The 20132-nt window shown below is 35.6% G+C and overlaps 2 protein-coding genes across 3 annotated transcripts in view; one reads left to right on the forward strand and one right to left on the reverse strand.

Moving 5' to 3' along the window:
• The window catches only part of NADK2 (NAD kinase 2, mitochondrial), a 49425-nt gene extending 31367 nt beyond the window's left edge, over positions 1–18058 (forward strand). Inside the window, exons 8-13 of one of the 2 annotated variants that reach the window (XM_060009589.1) lie at positions 1695–1760; positions 3111–3206; positions 8075–8130; positions 8260–8313; positions 10474–10597; positions 12799–18058. In XM_060009589.1, coding sequence (XP_059865572.1) covers positions 1695–1760; positions 3111–3206; positions 8075–8130; positions 8260–8313; positions 10474–10597; positions 12799–12937 — 535 coding nt within the window. In that variant the 3' untranslated portion in view covers positions 12938–18058. The remainder of the gene's footprint in view (positions 1–1694; positions 1761–3110; positions 3207–8074; positions 8131–8259; positions 8314–10473; positions 10598–12798) is intronic. The other variant, XM_060009590.1, reaches the window with a different exon arrangement.
• The window catches only part of SKP2 (S-phase kinase associated protein 2), a 57768-nt gene that overhangs the window by 4300 nt on the left and 33336 nt on the right, over positions 1–20132 (reverse strand). The gene's annotated exons all lie outside the window — the stretch shown is intronic.

The following is a 20132-nucleotide window of genomic DNA, read 5'->3' on the forward strand; positions in this document are numbered from 1 at the left end:
ATAATTTTAAACATATGCAATAAAATACATTGTGCACCCACTAGGGATATAAAGATGAATAAGGTAAAGATAGTGGTATCTCACATAAAGGTAGTAAAATACATAATTTAAAAATTATTAAAAGTAAAATGTATTCTTCAAAGAAATCAAATAAAAATATATTACTTAAAGAACTTTAAAATATGGTAAAATGTGAAGATGTATTTAATATAGTAAGACTTATGCAGCAACAGAAAAACTTTGTATATAGCATATCAAGTTTGAAACAACATGGAAATGAGTAATGGATACATTTGTGTCATAAGAGAGAAGGAAGAGAATGTAACTCTAATTAGTGATATAATCTAGTCATTATTGGTAAAGAGGCAGAAGAGAACAACTTCAAAATGAGATTGGAGGAGGTCTGCATTAAAATAAATAGATGACAAAGGTAAAGATGTTTTGTGAGTTTATGCTTAATTCTAGGGAAGCCATTTAATGGCTTACATTATTCTGTTTGTATATTTTAAAGGTCATAACTTCTGAGAGCTTCTACTAGTGTTGCTTTATGATTTGTACTTACTAAAAAATAACTTATAAAAGGAGGAAAATTGGGGTCAATTGATAGATTTTTTGGAAATTCAGTGAAGTCCCATTAGGAGGTTTTAGACTGAATGCTTTCATTTTTTGTGGTCGTGATTTGGTTGGTTTACCCCTGATGTCTGATGCTTGTTCTTTTTGTGATCTTAGATGCCTCACCTGATATCTTTACTAAGATAAGGGCAGCAATGGGTTGGCTTCTGATGCTACTGAAAAAGATTTAACTACTGGAAATGTTAGAACTTATTTTTAAAGATTCTATGACATAGACCCTTAGGCAGAAAGGAAATGAACACTTATTGGATGCCTGCTACGTGTCAGGCACTGTGCATGTTGTGTAAGTTGTCACATGTATGCTCATAGCAGCTCTGTGAGAAAAGTAGTTGTATTGATCAGTGAAAAATTGAGCTTTGGAGAATTCAAATAACTTGCCCAAGGTCATATATTTAGTTAATTAGCATCAGAACCATCATGTAAACCCAGAATTTCTGATTCCAGATCCTGTATTGAGTTGTCATGAAAACTTGTGAAGTACTGCCAATTTTTGGACTGCCCCTGCCTGTCCACGCCTTCCTACTGGCAGTGCTATCTAAAGGTCATCTTGTATTATTTCTTACATAGCATCTTGTTTACTGCTTAAAGCAGAAAACAGCACTCTAAATAGTTGGTAATTATTATTTACTTTAAAATTTCTGACCTACCTACTAGAATATAAACGTCAAGAAGATCGTGTCTATTATGTTTGCCATTAAATCCCCAGTACCAACACAGTGCTTATTAAAACATAATAGGCACTTAATAATGTTTATGGAGTGAATAAATATTGAGTCCTGCCAAATGTTTTCATTATCTCCATTTTATAGGGAAGTCTGTGGCTCAGAGAAGTGAAATAAATTGCCCCAAATCACACAATTAATAAATAACAGAGCCAGGGTAAGCCTGTGCTCTTCTTCAGTGTATACAATAGAACTGTGGTCTTCCTGAAAACTGAAGTGCTTTGCTTGGAAAATACGAAGTGCAGCAATATTATTCCTGCCTCATTTATAATGTTCTTAGACTTAAGAACATTTTAAAAGCCCAATTTTTTTTCTTTTCTCCTATTTGTTCTAACCTAGAATGTCTTATTCTTGGGCTGTAGCAGTGGACAATTTAAGAAGAAGTATACCCACTCTAAAGGGACTGTGAGTTTTATTGCTGCCTTAAAAAAATAATCTCCCCGAAGCCAAAATTCTCTGAGTTGACTAATCTTGATAAACCTGCATGTGGGAATGACACTAAATTTGTTCCTTGTTTTGGGCTCAACGTCTCTCACCTGACTATACTTTCCTTTCTCTTCACCTCTGCTTCTCCTCTATCCTCACTTACCTATAATATTTGGCTCTATGTGATTCTGGCATAATAGCAGCCATTCCTATGGATTCAGATGGCTTGTCTGTGTATAATAGGCTCCTAATGTACCTAAAATTCCTAATTTTCTAGGAAGATATAACAAAGCTATGAAATAGATTAAATGTGAATATTAGGCTTGCTATCTTTTATTTTTGTAGAGAATGCTGACTTTAGAGAAAAAATGACATGGAGTTATATCATGTAAAATGTTCACAAACCAAGAACTTGGTAGGAGAAATGAAAGGGTTAGAATAAGAGATAAATTATCCATTGAATGTTAGTATTTGCAGGCATGTCTAATAATTGTCATTATTTTGAAAAGCTGTATTTTGTTAAGGGTTTATTTTAACTTTTTTATTTGCTGGAGAAAAGTAACCCATTGTTGACCAGTGACATCATTATTTTAAGATATAGTTCACAAAATAAGCTTTTATGTGTTTCAAAAGCTCTTTGAATAGTTGCAAATCATTTATACATTCATGCAGTTAAAGAATAGTGTCATTATTGCTGGTGGGAGAAGACTCAGTTGATTCCGTATTTATTAAATACACTAAGAAATATAAATCTTTTAAAAAATTACAGTTCTTGTTCCCTAGTTTCGTCCAGTGATCCAGGACTGGTTGAGATTTTTCTTTAGAACTTCATTATCTCTGCTAGCCTACTATCAATTCAAAAGGCACATTAGTATGTAACTTAAGAAACAAGAGTTTAGCAGAAACTATTGGTAACTTGAAGGATTAGATGCAGACTTAGATGTAACAAGGACTAGCTACCAAGAATGAAACTCTCCTAGGAATGGTATTTTCTTTTTGAATTCTGAAATAAGGTTCTGTATGTTTCCATAAAAGCAGTAGCAGCAATGCCAGGTAAAAATTTACAAGAAGCTCCTGTTTGAAATGTTAAAGTATTGATAGAAAGGAGGCACATATAGATCAGAGAGGGGTGCAGAAATGCAGATATTTTAAAATTTTTTTCACTTAATTAGTGTTGAAATTAGCATCATGATGTGTGTGCCAACTAAGTCAGGTATGTCTGAGTCAAGCTGGCCTACTTAGATTTCATCAGCGCTGAAAGACTATGCTTATCTTATTTACCATGAGACATAAGTTCAGCCAATCCACTTTTATATTCTCAATTCACAGGGCTTCCTACTACGAGATTTCAGTTGATGATGGTCCATGGGAAAAACAGAAGAGTTCAGGGCTCAATTTGTGTACTGGAACAGGATCAAAGGCCTGGTGAGTAACTTGAGATGTTGCTTATCAACTTTTGTGAAATACTTTAAGTAATGTAATTTAGTTGCTATCTCATATTGGTGTATCTAAGGCCTCTAATATGCAAGAGGTAGCTAGCCTGGTGTTATTATATCGGTTGGCTCAGTTTAGCTACACTCATTGATTGGGTCCAGGAGTCCGGCTTTGACTTCTTAGATTATAGCGCAGCCTGGATCTGGTCATTCTTTAGCTTCCCATACTAGGTTTGTAAAGAGAAAAAAGAAAATGAGAAATGTTTTGAGGGATTATATATTTTTAAAAATGAACATTTCAAGTAATAGTAAAGAAATGAAAACAAAGTACAGTACCAAAAAATATGCTGGAGGTTTGTGCATTCAAGGCCTAACTGGAGATAACCTGGGACATCCTGCAACTTGTCTACCCTGTGACCTCTCTCTGGGAAGTCTCTTCTACTTCTTAGTACACACATGCACATGCCTCCCAGACCTTTATCTGTAGCTGTCTTCTCTCTTGAGTATAAACTCATATTGTAAACCTACTTACTACATAGGATTTCAATAGCATTTCAAATTCAACACATTTAAAACTGAATTTATTGTCTTCAGTTGTTCTCCCCGTGTTCCCTGTCTTGCTTAATAGTATCACCCTTAACCTTGACATCATATTCTCAGGAAAACACATTATTCCTTAAAACCTTGCTCTTATCTTTGAGTCTCCCTTTTCTCCCCTATCAGTCTCTAAATCCTGTCAGATATAATTCAGAAGCTCTAGCCCCCTTTTTCAGTTTCTATTGCTATTTCTTTGGTATAGGGCCCCATCTTTTCAGTGAATATTCTTTGTGTCTCACCCTTTATTCTTCAGGCTGTCATTCATACTACTACCACAGAGTAATATTTCTAAAATATAGGTATATCTCCCTATTTCCTTCTGTGCTTTAAAACTTTCATTGACTCCTATGTTCACATTGCTCAGACTGTCATATAAGGCCCTTTAAGTATGACCTCCTTGCCAGCCTACTCCTGCCTGACCCTAACCCATCACACTGGACACACTGCAAGCTACTTGCAATTCTTAGCACAAGCCACGTTCTCTCTGGGCTTTTTGTTTTTGCTCAATGCACCTTCTTCCTGCATTGAATGCCTGAACACTCTCCCCTTTCCATCCACTGGCTGAAAATTCCAATCTTCAAATGTCATTTTCTGTAGGAAACCTTTACTTAAGACCTAGTTCCTTTCATAAGCCTAATTAATCGATCCCTTTTTTGCCTTTACCCAGCACTTTTTCCTCATCACACTGTTACAGCACTTAGCACATTATTAATTTCTGATAAGCTCATACCCAGTTAGTTTGAGCAACTTGAGGCACATGGGATGGTGACTAGTGTTTTTTTTTTCCCTGCTTAATTTTTTGTGTGCATAGCACAGTACTTAATACAAAGTCACTTAAATACTTTTTGAATAAATGACTACATGCTCACAAATATAGCTAAAACAGTGCTTATCAAACTGACTTTAAGTTTGGATGCTTTAAAATTGAGTTTTATTTCCCCTACCACACACTTTATAGTTGAGTCCTGTGTTGATGTTGCATTTAAATAAGTATGGCTGAGACTAGAATTTCAGTCTTCTCTGTGTTGCTTATTAAAGTCTGCTTTGTCTCCCATGCTCTAGTGTAGAACCAACTCTGTCTCTCTAACTATATCCTGTCCCTGCCACCTTGGTTAACTCAGTCCCTTTTCTTCTCTATTCAGCCCTATGTAGCTTACTTGCTTCTAACATGTTCTACTCTCCTCCCTGTCATAACTGATAACATTTCTTTTGTTACGATTGCATTTCCCATGTATCTTTTGATCCTTTTTCTCTTCAGAAAGTAGGGGGAGAAAAGAGAAGCCTAGGGGCCAGAGGGACTGAGGGAAAGTTATATATTCTATATGTTAATTTCAACTTACTGCAGTACCATCTTTGAGCACTTTCTTTGTCCCAAGTAAGTATATTGTCTTATTTAAATTCTCAAAAATACTCTGGAATTAAGTGATTTTATTTTCATTAATAGAGTTTAAAAAGTCTCAGAAGTTGGCTGACTTGCCCAAAGCCATGTGGCTAATAAATGGTGGAGGCAGGATTTAAATTCTGGACTTAACTATAAGGTGTAGACCTCATGAGCCACAGAAGGAGGAAAAGCATGGACGGTTCCCTGTGGGAGGTTGTGAGACATGCTTAGAAGTGTTGCCCATGATAGCCACACTTGTTCCTTTAGCTAGAGCTTAGTTACATGCTATGTGGCAAGAGGGGGTGGGAAATATAGCCTAATCATGTGTCCGGGGTCGGGGGGGAAGAGAGTTCAGGGATTAGCTATCCCATCTTTGCATTTCCAAAAATTCTTGCACAAGACATAGGATGTAATGGTTATGTTGCATAGCAAGTGTCTCTGCATTGTTGCATTCTCATCTCGGTCCTCTTCCCAGTGTGGGTTGTGATCTCTAGCACACACTAGGAGAAGTTCCACAGAGCGGGATTATTTATGTTTCCATGAGTTCTTAAGACTGTTGCCAGTCCTCCTCCATACATTCTGCCCTAGCAGACTTAATTAAGGGTGAGGAGCTGTTCTTAAGAGAAAGTTTTACTAGCTGATGAAGATATGAGACTCTTTGTCTTTCGATTTGGTTGTCTTTAGAAGTTATGTCCAGTTTCAAATCAGAACTCTTAGAATGGTGAAGGTTGTAGATCGAAGGAAAAAGTTGTGTGCTAGCTAACTCCTGCTTTGGCATATAGTTTGTCTTTGATATAGAATGTAAACCACTCCTAAAGGTAGAGTGAATTGGCTGAGATTTAGATTACAACCACAGGAAATTAGTGTTAATTTAACCCCAATTCAGAGAACTTAGTTTGTGTTGATTTGTGGTATCTCTAATAAGTCATAGTTCTAGGAATGTTAGAGCATGTCTTACAAGACTTCCGTTCTCTTAAACTAAGTCTTAACTACAATAAGGAGATATAAGTCATTAATATCCTTTGCCCTAAACATATTTTAATTCAGTGGCACCCTAATAAATAGCTTATTTTTATGTGACTTTTAATTTAAAGTATAATTCCAAAACAGTATCTTTCAGTAATGGGTATATTCAGAGGAATTAGAGTATAACTCATACATATTCCTTGCATTCGACATTTTCATTCAGTGTTGAGTTCTTGCTGTGAGCCAGGTAGTGCCTAAAGTGCCTTATGTCTTGTAGTGTGTGACAGTAATGCGAATGAGATAGGTTTTGTGAACCTCATAGTAAACAATAAGAAAGTCAGAACACTCGAAGTATTTTGCTTTATACCACATAGTGAGTATGAGCAAAGGTACAGAGGCGAGAATGAGCCTGGGGTGTTTGGAATGTGAAATTGGAGGACAGATAATGGTGAAAAATAGGAAAGGCAAGGGCCAGATTTTAGATTTTTTTAGGAATTGTGTGACTATGCAACATTGTGCCTGTTCGTGTGGATTATCTACTGAGAAGAGTGAGAAGAGTTAGAGGCAGAATTCCAAATTACCTGGAAGAGTTTGTTTTCTAAAAACCTTTCCTTAACCATCTTTTTAGACCCCAGCACAGAGCTTCTTTTAAAAGTTATTGAGGGACTTGCCTGGTGGCACAGTGGTTAAGAATCTGCCTGCCAGTGCAGGGGACACGGGTTCGAGCCCTAGTCCAGGAAGATCCCACATGACGCAGAACAACTAAGCCTGTGCGCCACAACTACTGAGCCTGTGTGCCACAACTACTGAAGCCCGTGCATGTAGAGCCCGTGCTTCTCAACAAAGACAAGCCACCCCAATGAGAAGCCTGTGCACCGCAGTGAAGAGTAGCCCAGCTTGCCGCAACTAGAGAAAGCCCACGCGCAGCAATGAAGACCCAATGCAGCCAAAAATAAATAAATAAATTAATTAATTAAAAAAAAAGTTATTCATGTTTGTGTTAATGTTTGTTCCTAAGTGGTTAAGCAAGACATTTGCTAGTAAAAGATTTCTCATCTTCAGAAACTATTTTATAATTTGAAGAAATACACATTTTAAAATATGTTCGATAATAGAGTATACAACAAAAAGTTAGTCTCTTTCACTTCATATCTCTAGTACTAATCTCCAGATATAACCACTCTGTACATGCATATATTTTTTTAATATAAGTAAAACAGGTAAGTTTTATATATATATATGCACACATACATACCATATAATGCTTTTGGTTTTTTAACTTAACATATTGTTATCTTTCCATTATCAGTGCATATAGTTGTATTTTAGCCTTTTTAATATCTACATAGTATTCTACTGAGTGGCTATAATATAATTTATTTACCCAGCTTCCTATGGTTTTGCTATTATGTGCTTCCCAGTTGTTTTGCTATTATAAATAATGCTTCAGTAAATATCCTTGTATTTGTCTTTGTGTATTATATGTACAAATATATTTTAGGATAAACTACTAGGTTGAAGAATATGTTCATTTTAAATCTTAATAGAGCAGAATTGCCCTCCAGTTGTAATCTCTATAATTCCATTAGTATATGAGAACACTTCTTTTCTCATACCCATGTCAATACATTGTCAGTTTTTAATCTTTAAAATCTGAGAAAAATCTTGTTTTAATATGTATTTCCTCAAGTATGAGTAAGATTGAACATTTTTTTCATATAGACCCATGAACTATTTGCCCATATACTTTGCCCACTTTTTAAAACTGTATAAGGTGGCTGTTGTCTTTTGGTCATTTTTTTTTTTCCTGATAATTTCTAAGAGTTTTCTGTACATTAAGTAGATTATTCCTTTTTCATTTTTCGTATGTTTTTAGAACTAAAATAAGAAAAGATGTATATGGTGTTTGTTTCTAGGTCATTCAATATTAACAGGGTTGCACCTCAGGCTGTGGAAGATGTTCTAAATATTGGTGAGTACCAAATAGCTCTTATATGTTATATTATAATAAGCTAAATATATTTTATTGTATGTTAGCTGTATTGTACATTATAAACTATTTTATTTAATCAAGATATTTCCCCTTTTCCTTTTTCAATAGCAAAACGACAAGGAAATTTAAGTCTTCCATTGAACAGAGAATTTGTAGAGAAAGGTCAGTGACCAATGATCATAACTACTAACACTTTCAGTTAAGTTCTGTACATATTTTGAGGATGTTATTGTGAAGTGTACTTGTCTAATTAAGCAAAGCGTAGTGCTTTTTTGACTCAAATATGCTCTTAATATAATACCCCTTAAAATATATTTTAAACAATAAAAAGTTTAAAGCTGGAATTTTATATTATGATTTTTGTCAACCATGGAAATATAACCTCTGTGTCAAAACAGTGTGACTGCAAACATGTCCTGGGGGATAGGAAAATGTAGAAAAATACACATCTGGAAATTAGGAAATGCACACCTAAACTCAATGTGCCATTAATATCCTCTAAATGAGAAGGAATTCACTGAACTCTGATTGCTTACCTTCACATTCACTAAAATGTTCTCTTTAACCTTCTCCTATATGTCCCTGCCCAGTTATTTCAGGGTTCCTTTAAGAGAACCAGCACAGTTGGAGGAAGGATACTGATCAGCGAATTTGAAGACTAGGTTCCAATCCCAGACCAGCCAGTCACTCACTGTGAAACGATGGGCAAGACTGTTTCTTTGCTCCTCTGCTTCCTCAACTGTGGAATGAGAGAGTGGACGTAGATTGCTGGGGCATAGGAATTTTTCAAATTTATTTGTTAAATTTTATTTTTTTAAAATATTTAAATTCGTAAACTGAAAACCACATTCATTTGATTTGCATATGAAATTTTAACACACTAAAGTCTACTCATCTGCTAGGATCATTTTCAAAAGTATGGACCTCAAACTAAAGCTAAATCGTGCTGTCTCTGTTTAATTGAAGAGTATCCTAAGATTTCAAGGTAAATTATTTTTAGAAAAACAACAAAAAATCCAAACTTGTTTATAGTTGCATCTATTTACCTATGCTGCAACTGTCATCCATAAATATTTGAGTTTGAGAGTTATCAGAACAGACATGTTCTTACTGGTCGCTCTTAAAATGATTTAGCAATACCTGATAGAGTATATTAACAGTGTGAGTTCATTTTGTTTATATATTTTGGATTCTCGTAAGACTTCCTTTGTTGGGGAGATAGTTTGTCTTTAAAATATAGTTTGTAAACAGGACTAAATCTCTGCGGTTACTTTCAACTCTCTAAAATGGACTGTTTTCTCCCTCTCTCAATTTGAGACCTAAAAGATAATTTTAATCATGGCTTTGAGCTAGAATTAGTGTTAAATCTGCATCAAAGAAATGAAAATTAGGCATTTATAGTAATTGATTCTTCATTATATAATTTAACTTAAAGCATAACGTGTATAAAACAACTGAAATTTATATCAGGTATACAAATTAAGGGTATATATAAAATACAGTGATTGATTTTTCTTTTAATAAACATACTGCTTTACTGAATGAATATTATTCCTTTGAAGATTTGACTATCTTCAGAAGCAATAGTGAATGACAATGGTGCAGTAACTGTTACAGACACTTCATTTAATTCAAATGAAATTTTGGTATATAAGGTAGATTATCTAATAGTCTTGCAATGTCTTTTAATGTGGTGCTCAACTAAATGTTCTTTCAAGCCCAGTTTCTTTGTACAGTTGTTTTTAACCAGTTTGTGCTCTGCATGCCAAGTCTTGTGTGCCTCTTGGTTAGAGAGAAAGCAGATCCGAAAGCCTTCTAGAAATATCTTGAGTAATAGCAGTTTCATTAGAGAAAGCTTATTGCCTGCCATTGTTTGAGACTGAATTTTATATCAAGACTATTAACTTATACTTATGAACTCTCTGGCGTGGTATTTTGTAAAGGAACTTATTAGCAAGAGATTATGGCAATTTAAGGTCCATTTTCGAGTGCCTCAAGCTAGTTTCTCTTTTTTTTGTTTGATTACTAGCTTTATAGGTATCCCCCGACCCCAGCCAAATGTACCTATATTTCTGCTATATTGTGGGTGATGTAGGCTTCTGTGGGCTAATCTTGGAACATACTCCTCATTTATAAGCGTTTTTTTGTTGGTTTCTTTTTTTAATGGAATGTGTTGTGAGTTCCAAGAAACTTGCTGCCAACCAGACCTTTGGAATAGAACTGTGCTTGTAAATTGGGGATGGCATCCATTTTCATTTTGCACTTCTCAGAAGTGACTGTCTTTCATCGAATATGCTAATATTTGTTTTTTTTTCTTTATAGTAACAAATGAATATAATGAATCGCTGCTCTACAGTCCAGAAGAACCAAAAATACTTTTCAGTATTCGAGAACCAATAGCAAACAGAGTTTTTTCAAGCAGTCGTCAGCGTTGTTTCACCTCCAAGTAAGCTTCCTAAGTTGTCTTGTGGCTGTTTTCCTCCCTTGTAATTATAAAGCACAGTTGGCTTTAAAAGTGTTCAATTTCATTAAATTCACTCCTTCAGACTTAATCTCGCAGGGAAAGTAGAACCTGTAGAACTAAAGAGGTGTCATGCTAACCTGGCTAAAGTAATATTTTGTCTAACACTTAGGGTTCCATTTTAGAGAAACTAAAGTTTAAGTTAATAGAAAGGAGAACATAGTTATTTAATTGGGTGATGTGGGCTTTGTTTGTTTACTCTAGTAAGACACAGTAAGATCAAATTATCACTTCAAAAGAAGCTGACTGGAAAGCAACTTTTTTTTCACATGCTGTGGCATAAAAGCAGGACCTGCATTCATACAAAGTCATACAAAGTCTAATATAACTTCAGAGTAGGATTCATTGCTTTCAGCTTTTCCCTGAAAGTGAATCCCCCCCTCCCCACATCTATTAAATTTGCCTTGGATTGTTTTTTGAGGGGAAGAGGATATACAGAAATGTTTGTAATTTCTTATTTTGTAAAGGTTGCCCAATTTTCCAAACTAACAAGGAAACCTACTATAATTCTGAAAAACTGTCATCTATCTCATGGCAAGCAAAGAACAGTTTAATTACAAATTGCTGCTTATAGTGTGCATATAGTTTTTTGAAAATACACAACTGAATTTTTCCAGGAAAGACACAAAAAAGGAAACTCGTCATACTTAAAAATCACTTTATCATTTGAGAGTTAATTTTGATTAATCAACGAATCTGTACTCAGTTTGGGTGAAACTGTAAAGATTCATTTAAATGTTTGCTCATATAAGTAGGAGAATACCTTTTGACTTCGGTGGTTGGAAAGTATTTCTTAGCAACAAGATTGATAAATTGAACTACATTAGAGTTAAGAACTTTTGTTAATCAAGGCACCATTAAGAAAATAAAAAGGCAAGCCACAGAGTGAGATAGTGTAGCAATGGACTCATATCCAGAATATATTTTAAAAATTCCTACAAGTCAATAAGAAAAAGACAGGCAGCCCAGTAGAAAAATGGCCAAAAGTCATGGACAGGCATTTCACAAAAGAGAATATCCAAATGGCTGATAAGTATATGGAAAAATATCCTTGACCTTATTATTCATCTGAGAAATATAAATTAAAACTACATAATATGATACCACACACACCAGAATAGCTAGAATACCAGTTGTTGATAAGGTGGAGCAGGTGGGACTTTTATGTCCTAACATTAGGAATAGTTTGGAAACTTGTTTGGCAGTTACCTACCAAAGCTGAATACAGCGCATGCAGGGACCCAGTAATTCTGCTCCAAGATATATATCCAGCAGAAGTGTATACACTGACCAGAAATGTGTGCACCAAAAGACATGCTCAAGAATATTCATAGTAGCACTATCCCCAATAGGTAAAAACCCAAATGTCCATGAATAGTAGAAGAGATACTTAAATTTGGTTATTTTTGTACAATGCAAGTGTTTTCAGGCAGCAATGAAAATGAACACACGGCTGCTACAGGTAATAACATGGATGATTTCACAAACATGCTATTGAGCAGAAGCAGCCAGACATGGGCATACCCATTGTGTTCTTCCATTTATATAAAGTTCAAGAATAGACAAAACTATTACTACTATGGTGATTGAAATTAGGGTAGTGGATATGCTTGGGAAGGAGGGGCTGGGGGTAGAGACTGGGAGATGGGAGTAAGAGCAGTGAGGGAGCTTCTGGGGAGCTGGGTAACATTCAGTTCCTAATTTGGGTGTTGATTACGCAAGTGTGTTCATTGAGCTGTACCCTAATAATTTGTGCCTTTTCTGTATGTTGTACGTAAATAAAAATTTTACATGAAAACAGTTACATTCTTGCTCACTACTTAAAATACTTGTAATGGTAATAACTCAGCATTCAAAAGCCTATGAATTCCATCTGAACTTGTTCACTGATAAATGTTTGGGTGAATGGAGCTCTCCTGAACATTGAAGTTTTGAGATTTTTTTGATGATGTACCCATGTATTCACATAGTCACTAATTCTCTCATATCAAAGAGCAACTTGATTTTTAAAATCAAGGCCAAATGATCTCTCTGCCAATTTAGATGACGATGAAGTGTTGTAAAGAACCTGTAATTTAGGGTTAAGAAAAGTGTTGCTATTTAATGAGATGTTTCTTTCTGCTTAGGGTTTGTGTTCGTTCTCGCTGTTGGGATGCCTGCATGGTTGTAGATGGAGGAACTTCCTTTGAGTTTAATGACGGAGCAATTGCTTCAATGTTGATCAATAAAGAAGATGAGCTTCGAACTGTGCTTCTAGAACAGTGAAGGATTTCCTCAGATGACAATTTTGATCACTGGAAAAAATAGTTTTACTGTGGAAACAGACTGCCAGTCATAAGGCTACATTTTTTGGTTATTGTTGAGACTGGTTGGCCTTGGGCTCAAAGGTGATCAAGCAAGTGAGATTTGTATTATTCTTCTGTTGGATTCTGATGGAAAAGATATTCACTGTGTAAGAAAATGGATGGACTAAATTGATTAGAATTCGTACCAGTGAAATTTCTATATTGCTTACAGTTGGTTTCCAGGAGTGCTGATATCTTTAAATTTAGAGAGGTAGGCTCCAATAAAAGATTAAATGTTTAAGGTTTGAAATTTAACTGTACAAGCTTTTTTTCCTTCCTTTTCCTCCTAATTTTGTGGAATTGGTCAGTCCAAACACATCTCATTTGATTAGTATTTTTTTATAGTACCTAAAATTCAAGATTTTTTAAAAGATTTGGTGATGGAGAATTTTGATAAATCCTGACATTGACCTAATTGAAGTAGGTAAATGTGTTTTTTATATGCTAAGAGTTTTCTAATTTCAGAACACAATGATATTGTTATGACTATTGATTTAAAAAATTCAAACAATCATTTTTGAAATTATTTAGATGTTTTCATTTAATTGACTGTCAGGTTAATTTTGACAATGCTGGGTGAAATATATATGGACAAAATCATGACACCGTTTCAAATGTATTAATTACCCAATAACTATTTTAGGTCTTAGGTAATTTTTTTTAATGATTTGAGTGTCTAATAAAGTTCTTCCTTATTTACAACTATCTAACATGGATTCAAAGACTAAAAGGATGAACTAATTAGACATATTCTATTAGGAGTTTGGTAAAACCTTAAAAAGATATTTTCATCTAGTGTAGGAGTATTGTCAGAAAGAAAATGGATTATTTAATAAATATGCAAAACACTTTCGTTTTGGAATTGCCTTACTTATTATCATGGTAGTTTTCACCTAACTCATATTCCAAGTTTTACACATTAGCTTTGGAGGATAAAATGTTATGGCTTTTCTTTTTTTCCCGTTATGACAGTTTCTTTACCTAATTCCTGATCTACTTATGAGTAATCCTAGAATTATCACAGAAAGTACCTCTTGCTGCATCATGAGACAATTGGTATTCTCACTCCAGTTATTCAAAGTTGTTTTTTTTTTTTTCACTTGCTGTTAAAAGCTTTTCTTCAATCACTGAAATATTTATTGAATACCCACTCAGTGCCATGTACTGTGTCAGGTGCTAGATATACATTGGTAAAGTAAACAGACTCTATCTTATAGAACTTGAGTCTAGTGAGCTCAGAAGTAAATTCTGTGAAAGCTAGGATGTATTATAATCAAATCGAGTGCTCTTAGTTCTGGCAGCATTTATCATGTTCTTGTCAAAATTTTTATATAAATGTTACTATACAAAGATAATCTAGGTTTTGTTGTATATCCAGAACAAGAATCTGGTTTTTTTTCCTTAGTTAAGAGTATCTGCATAGACACTAATAGCAAGGAGTTTACGTGATGCATACAATAAAAATTGGTGTTTTACCAGAGATGGATCTAATTTCTTGTTTGATTTAAAAATGATATACTTAAGATGCCACTTTAGAAAGAAGTGAAATTCCACACTATAGAAACTCCCTAACAGGTTTAAAATACCTTTTTGACAAAAATGCCAACTCCATCTTTAATATCAAGGAAATCCAATTGTCCAAAATGGTACCAGAGATCTGTTTAATATGTAACATATTAATAGGTAACCTGCTATGTAAAATTGTTCATAAGCCATATTTTAAAGGTTTTAAAAATACTTAATGTGCTTCCTTTGTGATATAACTTCTAACATTTCTGCTCTGTGGTGGGGATTTATTTGTAAGAGATGATGAGAGGCAAAGGATGTTTGAATAGCAAAAATGTTTTTATGAATGAGTTAACCTTTTCATGGCAACTACATGTGAATAAAATTAAACCATTGTTATCTTTTCTTTTTTAGTTCATTTCTTTAGCTCTTATGGGTCATTATTTGAAAACCAGATTTCCCAAAAATGTTATATTTCAAGAGTTTTTTCCCCACTGCTATGTATTACTCTGTGCGCTTTGACTTCATTCACTCCTAATGTGACACAGTGCTTCCTGCTAAATGTAGACTTTTCAGACAATTTTGAGTTAATATTTTTGATGCTCCATATGTATTTATATTCGTGGCCCTAGTAAATCAAATCATATTACATGAACTGCTGAACTAGAAAGAGAAATTGTTTATTTCAAATGTAGTTTATTCTTGTTAACATTAAAAATAACCATGAAGGGGCTTCCCTGGTGGCACAGTGGTTGAGAGTCCGCCTGCCAATACAGGGGACACGGGTTCGTGCCCCGGTCCGGGAGGATCCCACGTGCCATGGAGCGGCTGGGCCCGTGAGCCATGGCTGCTGGGCCTGCGTGTCCGGAGCCTGTGCTCCACAACGGGAGAGGCCACAACAGTGAGAGGCCCGCGTACCGCAAAAAAAATAAATAAATAAAAATTAAAAAATAACCATGAAGGATTAGTGTACTGTAAGTCAATAAGAAGGCTTATGTAAGTTTTCTACATGAAGGAAGGTATAAAGAGTATTTTTTTTGTCATGGGCTTTATTTTATGATAAAATTTTTGGAAAATTATTGACTAACCAAGGAGCTAAAAGGAGAAAATAGAAAAGAATGTTTTAAGTGTTAATTTGAATATTTTATAGGATAGCAAAGGCATGGCTTATAAATAATTTTGTTCTCCCGTTTTAAAAAATCAAACATCAACAGTTAAAAAAATTTTTCAAAACTTGGGATCCTGAGAAGACTGTTGAAGAGATCTATCTGAACATTAAACAGCTTTTTATACCAGTAGATTGTGAGTTCACAGGGAGTAGGGATTATGAGTTCTGATTGGTACCTTCTCCCAATGAATACTTGAAAACTGGCATAGCTAGAGAAGAAATTGCCTATTATGATAATAAATAATGGTTTTACTGTGCTGAAACAACATTCTTAGGGAGTCTGTGTGTGTGTGTGTTGGGGGGTGATGTATGGGTAGTTGAAGTAAGTAGGACAGTATTTGAGAAACAGGTTTTTACAAACCGTTTTTTTTTTAATTTTTATTTTTTTTAATTTTTAAAAAAAAATTATTTATTTTTGGCTGCGTTGGGTCTTCGTTGCTGTGCGTGGGCTGTCTCTAGTTGCGGTGCGCGGGCTTCTCATTGCGGTGGCTTCTCTTGTTGTGGAGCAAGGGCTCTAGGCGCGCAGGCTTCAGTAGTTGTGGCTCGCGGGCTTTAGAGCGCAGGCTCAGTAGTTGTGGCGCACGGGCTTAGTTGCTCCACCGCATGTGGGATCTTCCCGGACCAGGGCTCGAACCTGTGTCCCCTGCATTGGCAGGCGGATTCTTAACTGCTGCGCCACCAGGGAAGCCCTCAAACCATTTTTTAAAATGTATCTCTCCCAACTGCAACTTTTTTCTTCCCTACACTTATTTTCTTTAAACGATTGAAGAGAGCTTGAATGATTTGTCAGGTTTTCACCATACTAGACTGGTTCTTCTTGGCTTTCACAAGAAAATAATCTATTTAAAATACCTTTGGTAATTAAGCTTTGTTACATAGCTATTTCCTCCTGCCTCAGATCTTTTCTTCAAAACATCTTTTTTTTAATGTCTTTTTTTAAAAATTTATTTTATTTTTGGCTGTATTGGGTCTCAGTTGCAGTGCATGGGCTTCTCATTGCGGTGGCTTCTCTTGTTGCGGAACATGGGCTCTAGGCGTGCGGGCTTCAGTAGTTGTGGCATGCGGACTCAGTAGTTGTGGCTTGCAGGCTCTAGAGCTTAGGCTCAGTAGTTGTGACACACGGGCTTAGTTGCTCCACGGCATGTGGGATCTTCCTGGACCAGGGCTCGAACCTGTGTCCCCTGCATTGGCAGGTGGATTCTTAACCACTGTGCCACCAGGGAAGTCCAAAATATTATTTCTTGATGAAATGATTCTTCACAAAATCATTCTATTAGGTTGGCCAAAAAGTGCCTTCGGTTTTTAAGTAAAAATAAAAGACACATTTTTCATTTTCACCAAGAACTTTATTGAACAAGGTATTCATCCTTTTGTTCCACTACCTTCTGCCATTTTCAGGCAACTTCATAATTCCATCTTCCCAAAACTTCTTATCTTTTTGAGCAAAGAACTGTTCCAGGTGCCTTTTACAGTCTTCCAGGAATGGAAATTTTTTCCATTAAGAGAATTTTGTAAAGACTGAAATAAATGGAAATCCACAGGTGCAATGTCTGGTGAATACAGCAGGTGAATCAGAACTTCCCAGCCAAGCTGTAACAGTTTTTGCCTGGTCATCAAAGAGACATGCAGTCTTGTGTTATTCTGAAGGAAGATTATGCATTTTCTTTTGACTAATTCTGGATGCTTTTCGAGTGCCGCTTTCAGTTGGTCTAATTGGGAGCAGTACTTGTTGGAATTAATCATTTGGTTTGCCGGAAGGAGCTCATCATAGAGGACTCCCTTCCAATCCCACCATTTACACATCACCTTTGGATGAAGACCAGCCTTTGGTGTGGTTGCCGGTGGTTCGTTTCCCCCACGATCTCTTCCGTTCCATATTATGGTACAGTATCCACTTTTCATCACCTGTCACAATTTGTTTTAAAAACGGAATGTTTTCATTACATTTCTGTAGAGAACTGCATGTGGAAATAGGGTCTAGAAGGGTTTTTTTCACTTATGTGGAACCCAAACGTCAAAGCAATGAACATAAGCTGGTGCAAATGACTTTCAACACTTGATTTGGATATTTTGAGTATGTCAGCTATCTCTCGCGTCGTATAACATTCATTGTTTTCCATTAATGTCTCGATTTGATTGCTGTCACCTTCAACTGGTCTTGGTCTACCCGACCATGGAGCGTCATCCAGTGAGAAATCTCCAGCATGAAACTTCGCAAACCACTTTTGACACATTCGATCAGTCACAGCACCTTCTCCATACACTGTGCAAATGTTTTTTTGCGTTTCAGTTGCGTTTTTACCTTTCTTGAAATAATAAAGCCTAATATGTCGAAAATACTGCTTTTTTTCTTCCATCTTTCTTTTTTGTGTGTGTGGTTTGAAGGGACTTTTATTTATTTATTTTATTTTTATTTACATCTTTATTAGAGTATAATTGCTTTACAGTGGTGTTAATTTCTGCTTTATAACAATTCTTCCATCTTCAATATAAAAATGGCTACACAAAACTTCACCAATTTTGATGTCTTTTTTTAAATGCACGGTAATATAACAGCTTGCATACAATCTAACAAAATTGTTTCAAATGATGTTAAAGACAACTAAGTGCTACTAGAGCCATCTTATGGAAAAAACCAAACAAACCTTTTGGCCAGCCCAATATTAATCTTTTAAGTATTTCCACTAGTCTTTTAAATGGGTTGTGGATTATCCACTTTACATGAGTAAATAGTTTTGAGTAAAAATGCATTTTAAAAGCCAATGTAATATACACCAGTATGTATAAAATAGATAACCAATAAGAACCTGCTGTATAAAAAATAAAATTTTTTAAAAAGCCAATGTAAATGACTATGGCCAATTTTTGTTTAAAAGACAATATAAATGCATGGTAATGGTTGGGATGTGATACATTCCAGTGTGCCTATTCATTTAAAAATGGATGGCTATGGAAAAAGCCTGCCTTACTGTCTCATCAATCACAGCCCCTGCCATCTGAAGACCTTAAAATATAGTGATCTTAATGCTCAAATGTGCATGGTAGATATTTTGATATTTGGCTTAAGGAATACCAAAATATCAGCATTTTGATAGATTCACTAAAAATAAATAAATATTAAAACAAATCCATAAAATAAGTTTAGTATAGGCTTTAGGGCTTCAACCTGTATTGTAAGGAGCTAACCTCTTGGTGAAGAGAGCTTTTTGACTTCCTGGGACATTTGGCCAGGTGGGGATGGGAGAGAGAAGGTTGCCTTTTTGTTTATTCCAAGGTTAGGGTATCCAGTGGAAAGGTGTTTCTTTCTAGTTTTCCTGGACTACTTAGTGCCTTTCCTCATGCTCTGTACCTCCCCCGTCCTCTACATTGTACATCGTTAGTCAATGTTGGATTGTAATTGAGTTCACCATGATAGAAGGGACATAAGTCATGTTACCCAGAAATAAAAATTTTGCATTTGGCCAGACTTTACATAATATCTTGGGAACTTGCAGCTAGGGTATAGGAGAAAAATCAAGGGCCATAGGCAGATGTTAATATCATAAAAAGAATGACAGCCAGATGTTATGTGCCTCTTGAAGGAAGACTAATACTACCTATCAGGTATCTCCTTGCTAAAACAAAAAGCATCGATAGGCAAAGCCTCTAGATCAGGGTCTCTCAACACTGACACTTGAGGGTTTGGATCAGATAATCCTTTATTGTGGGGAGCTGTCCTAGATACTGTAGGATGGTTAGCAGCATCCTTGGTATACAACTGCTAGATGCCAGTAGTGCCTCTCTACTTGTGACAACCAAAACTGTTTTCAGATGTTACCAGATGTCTCTCGGGTAGCAAAATCATTCTTGGTTAGGAGCTTTTTGCTGCTAGATCTACCTACCAGTTTATGGAAATGGGGGACAGATTAACATGTTAAACATTATTCCAGGGATTGATCACATCTGCAAAATCCAGAATGTGGAACACTGGACAAACAACCTAGTTTCTTCAGTAAATAAATTGTAAGGATAATAAAGAAGGGGAACTCAAGATTAAGAGACTTAAGGAAATGTCAATGTCAACCAAATGCAATGTATGAACCATGTTTGGAGCCTGATCAAAACAAACCCGTGTAAGAAAACACTTCCAACAGCTGGGGAGCTTTCAACACCATCTTGATATTTAATTTTTCAGAATTAATTCAGGAGGATATCTTTTAGAGGTAGCTACTGAACTACTTATGAAGTCAGAGTTCTGGGTTTTGCATCAAAATAATCTGTGAGCCTGTGTGTGGTACGTGTGGGGTGGGGGAGATGACAGATGGATGAGATGATGGATAAAATGAGATTGGCCATGAGTTAATGACCTTTGAAAGTGGATAATGAGGTTCATCATCTTCTCTACCTTTTGCATTTGACATTTTTTATAATTAAAAACAAAAAAGGAAACATAGTGGGGCTT

This window comes from Delphinus delphis, chromosome 3 (assembly GCF_949987515.2).
Source record: "Delphinus delphis chromosome 3, mDelDel1.2, whole genome shotgun sequence".
Lineage (NCBI taxonomy): Eukaryota > Metazoa > Chordata > Mammalia > Artiodactyla > Delphinidae > Delphinus > Delphinus delphis.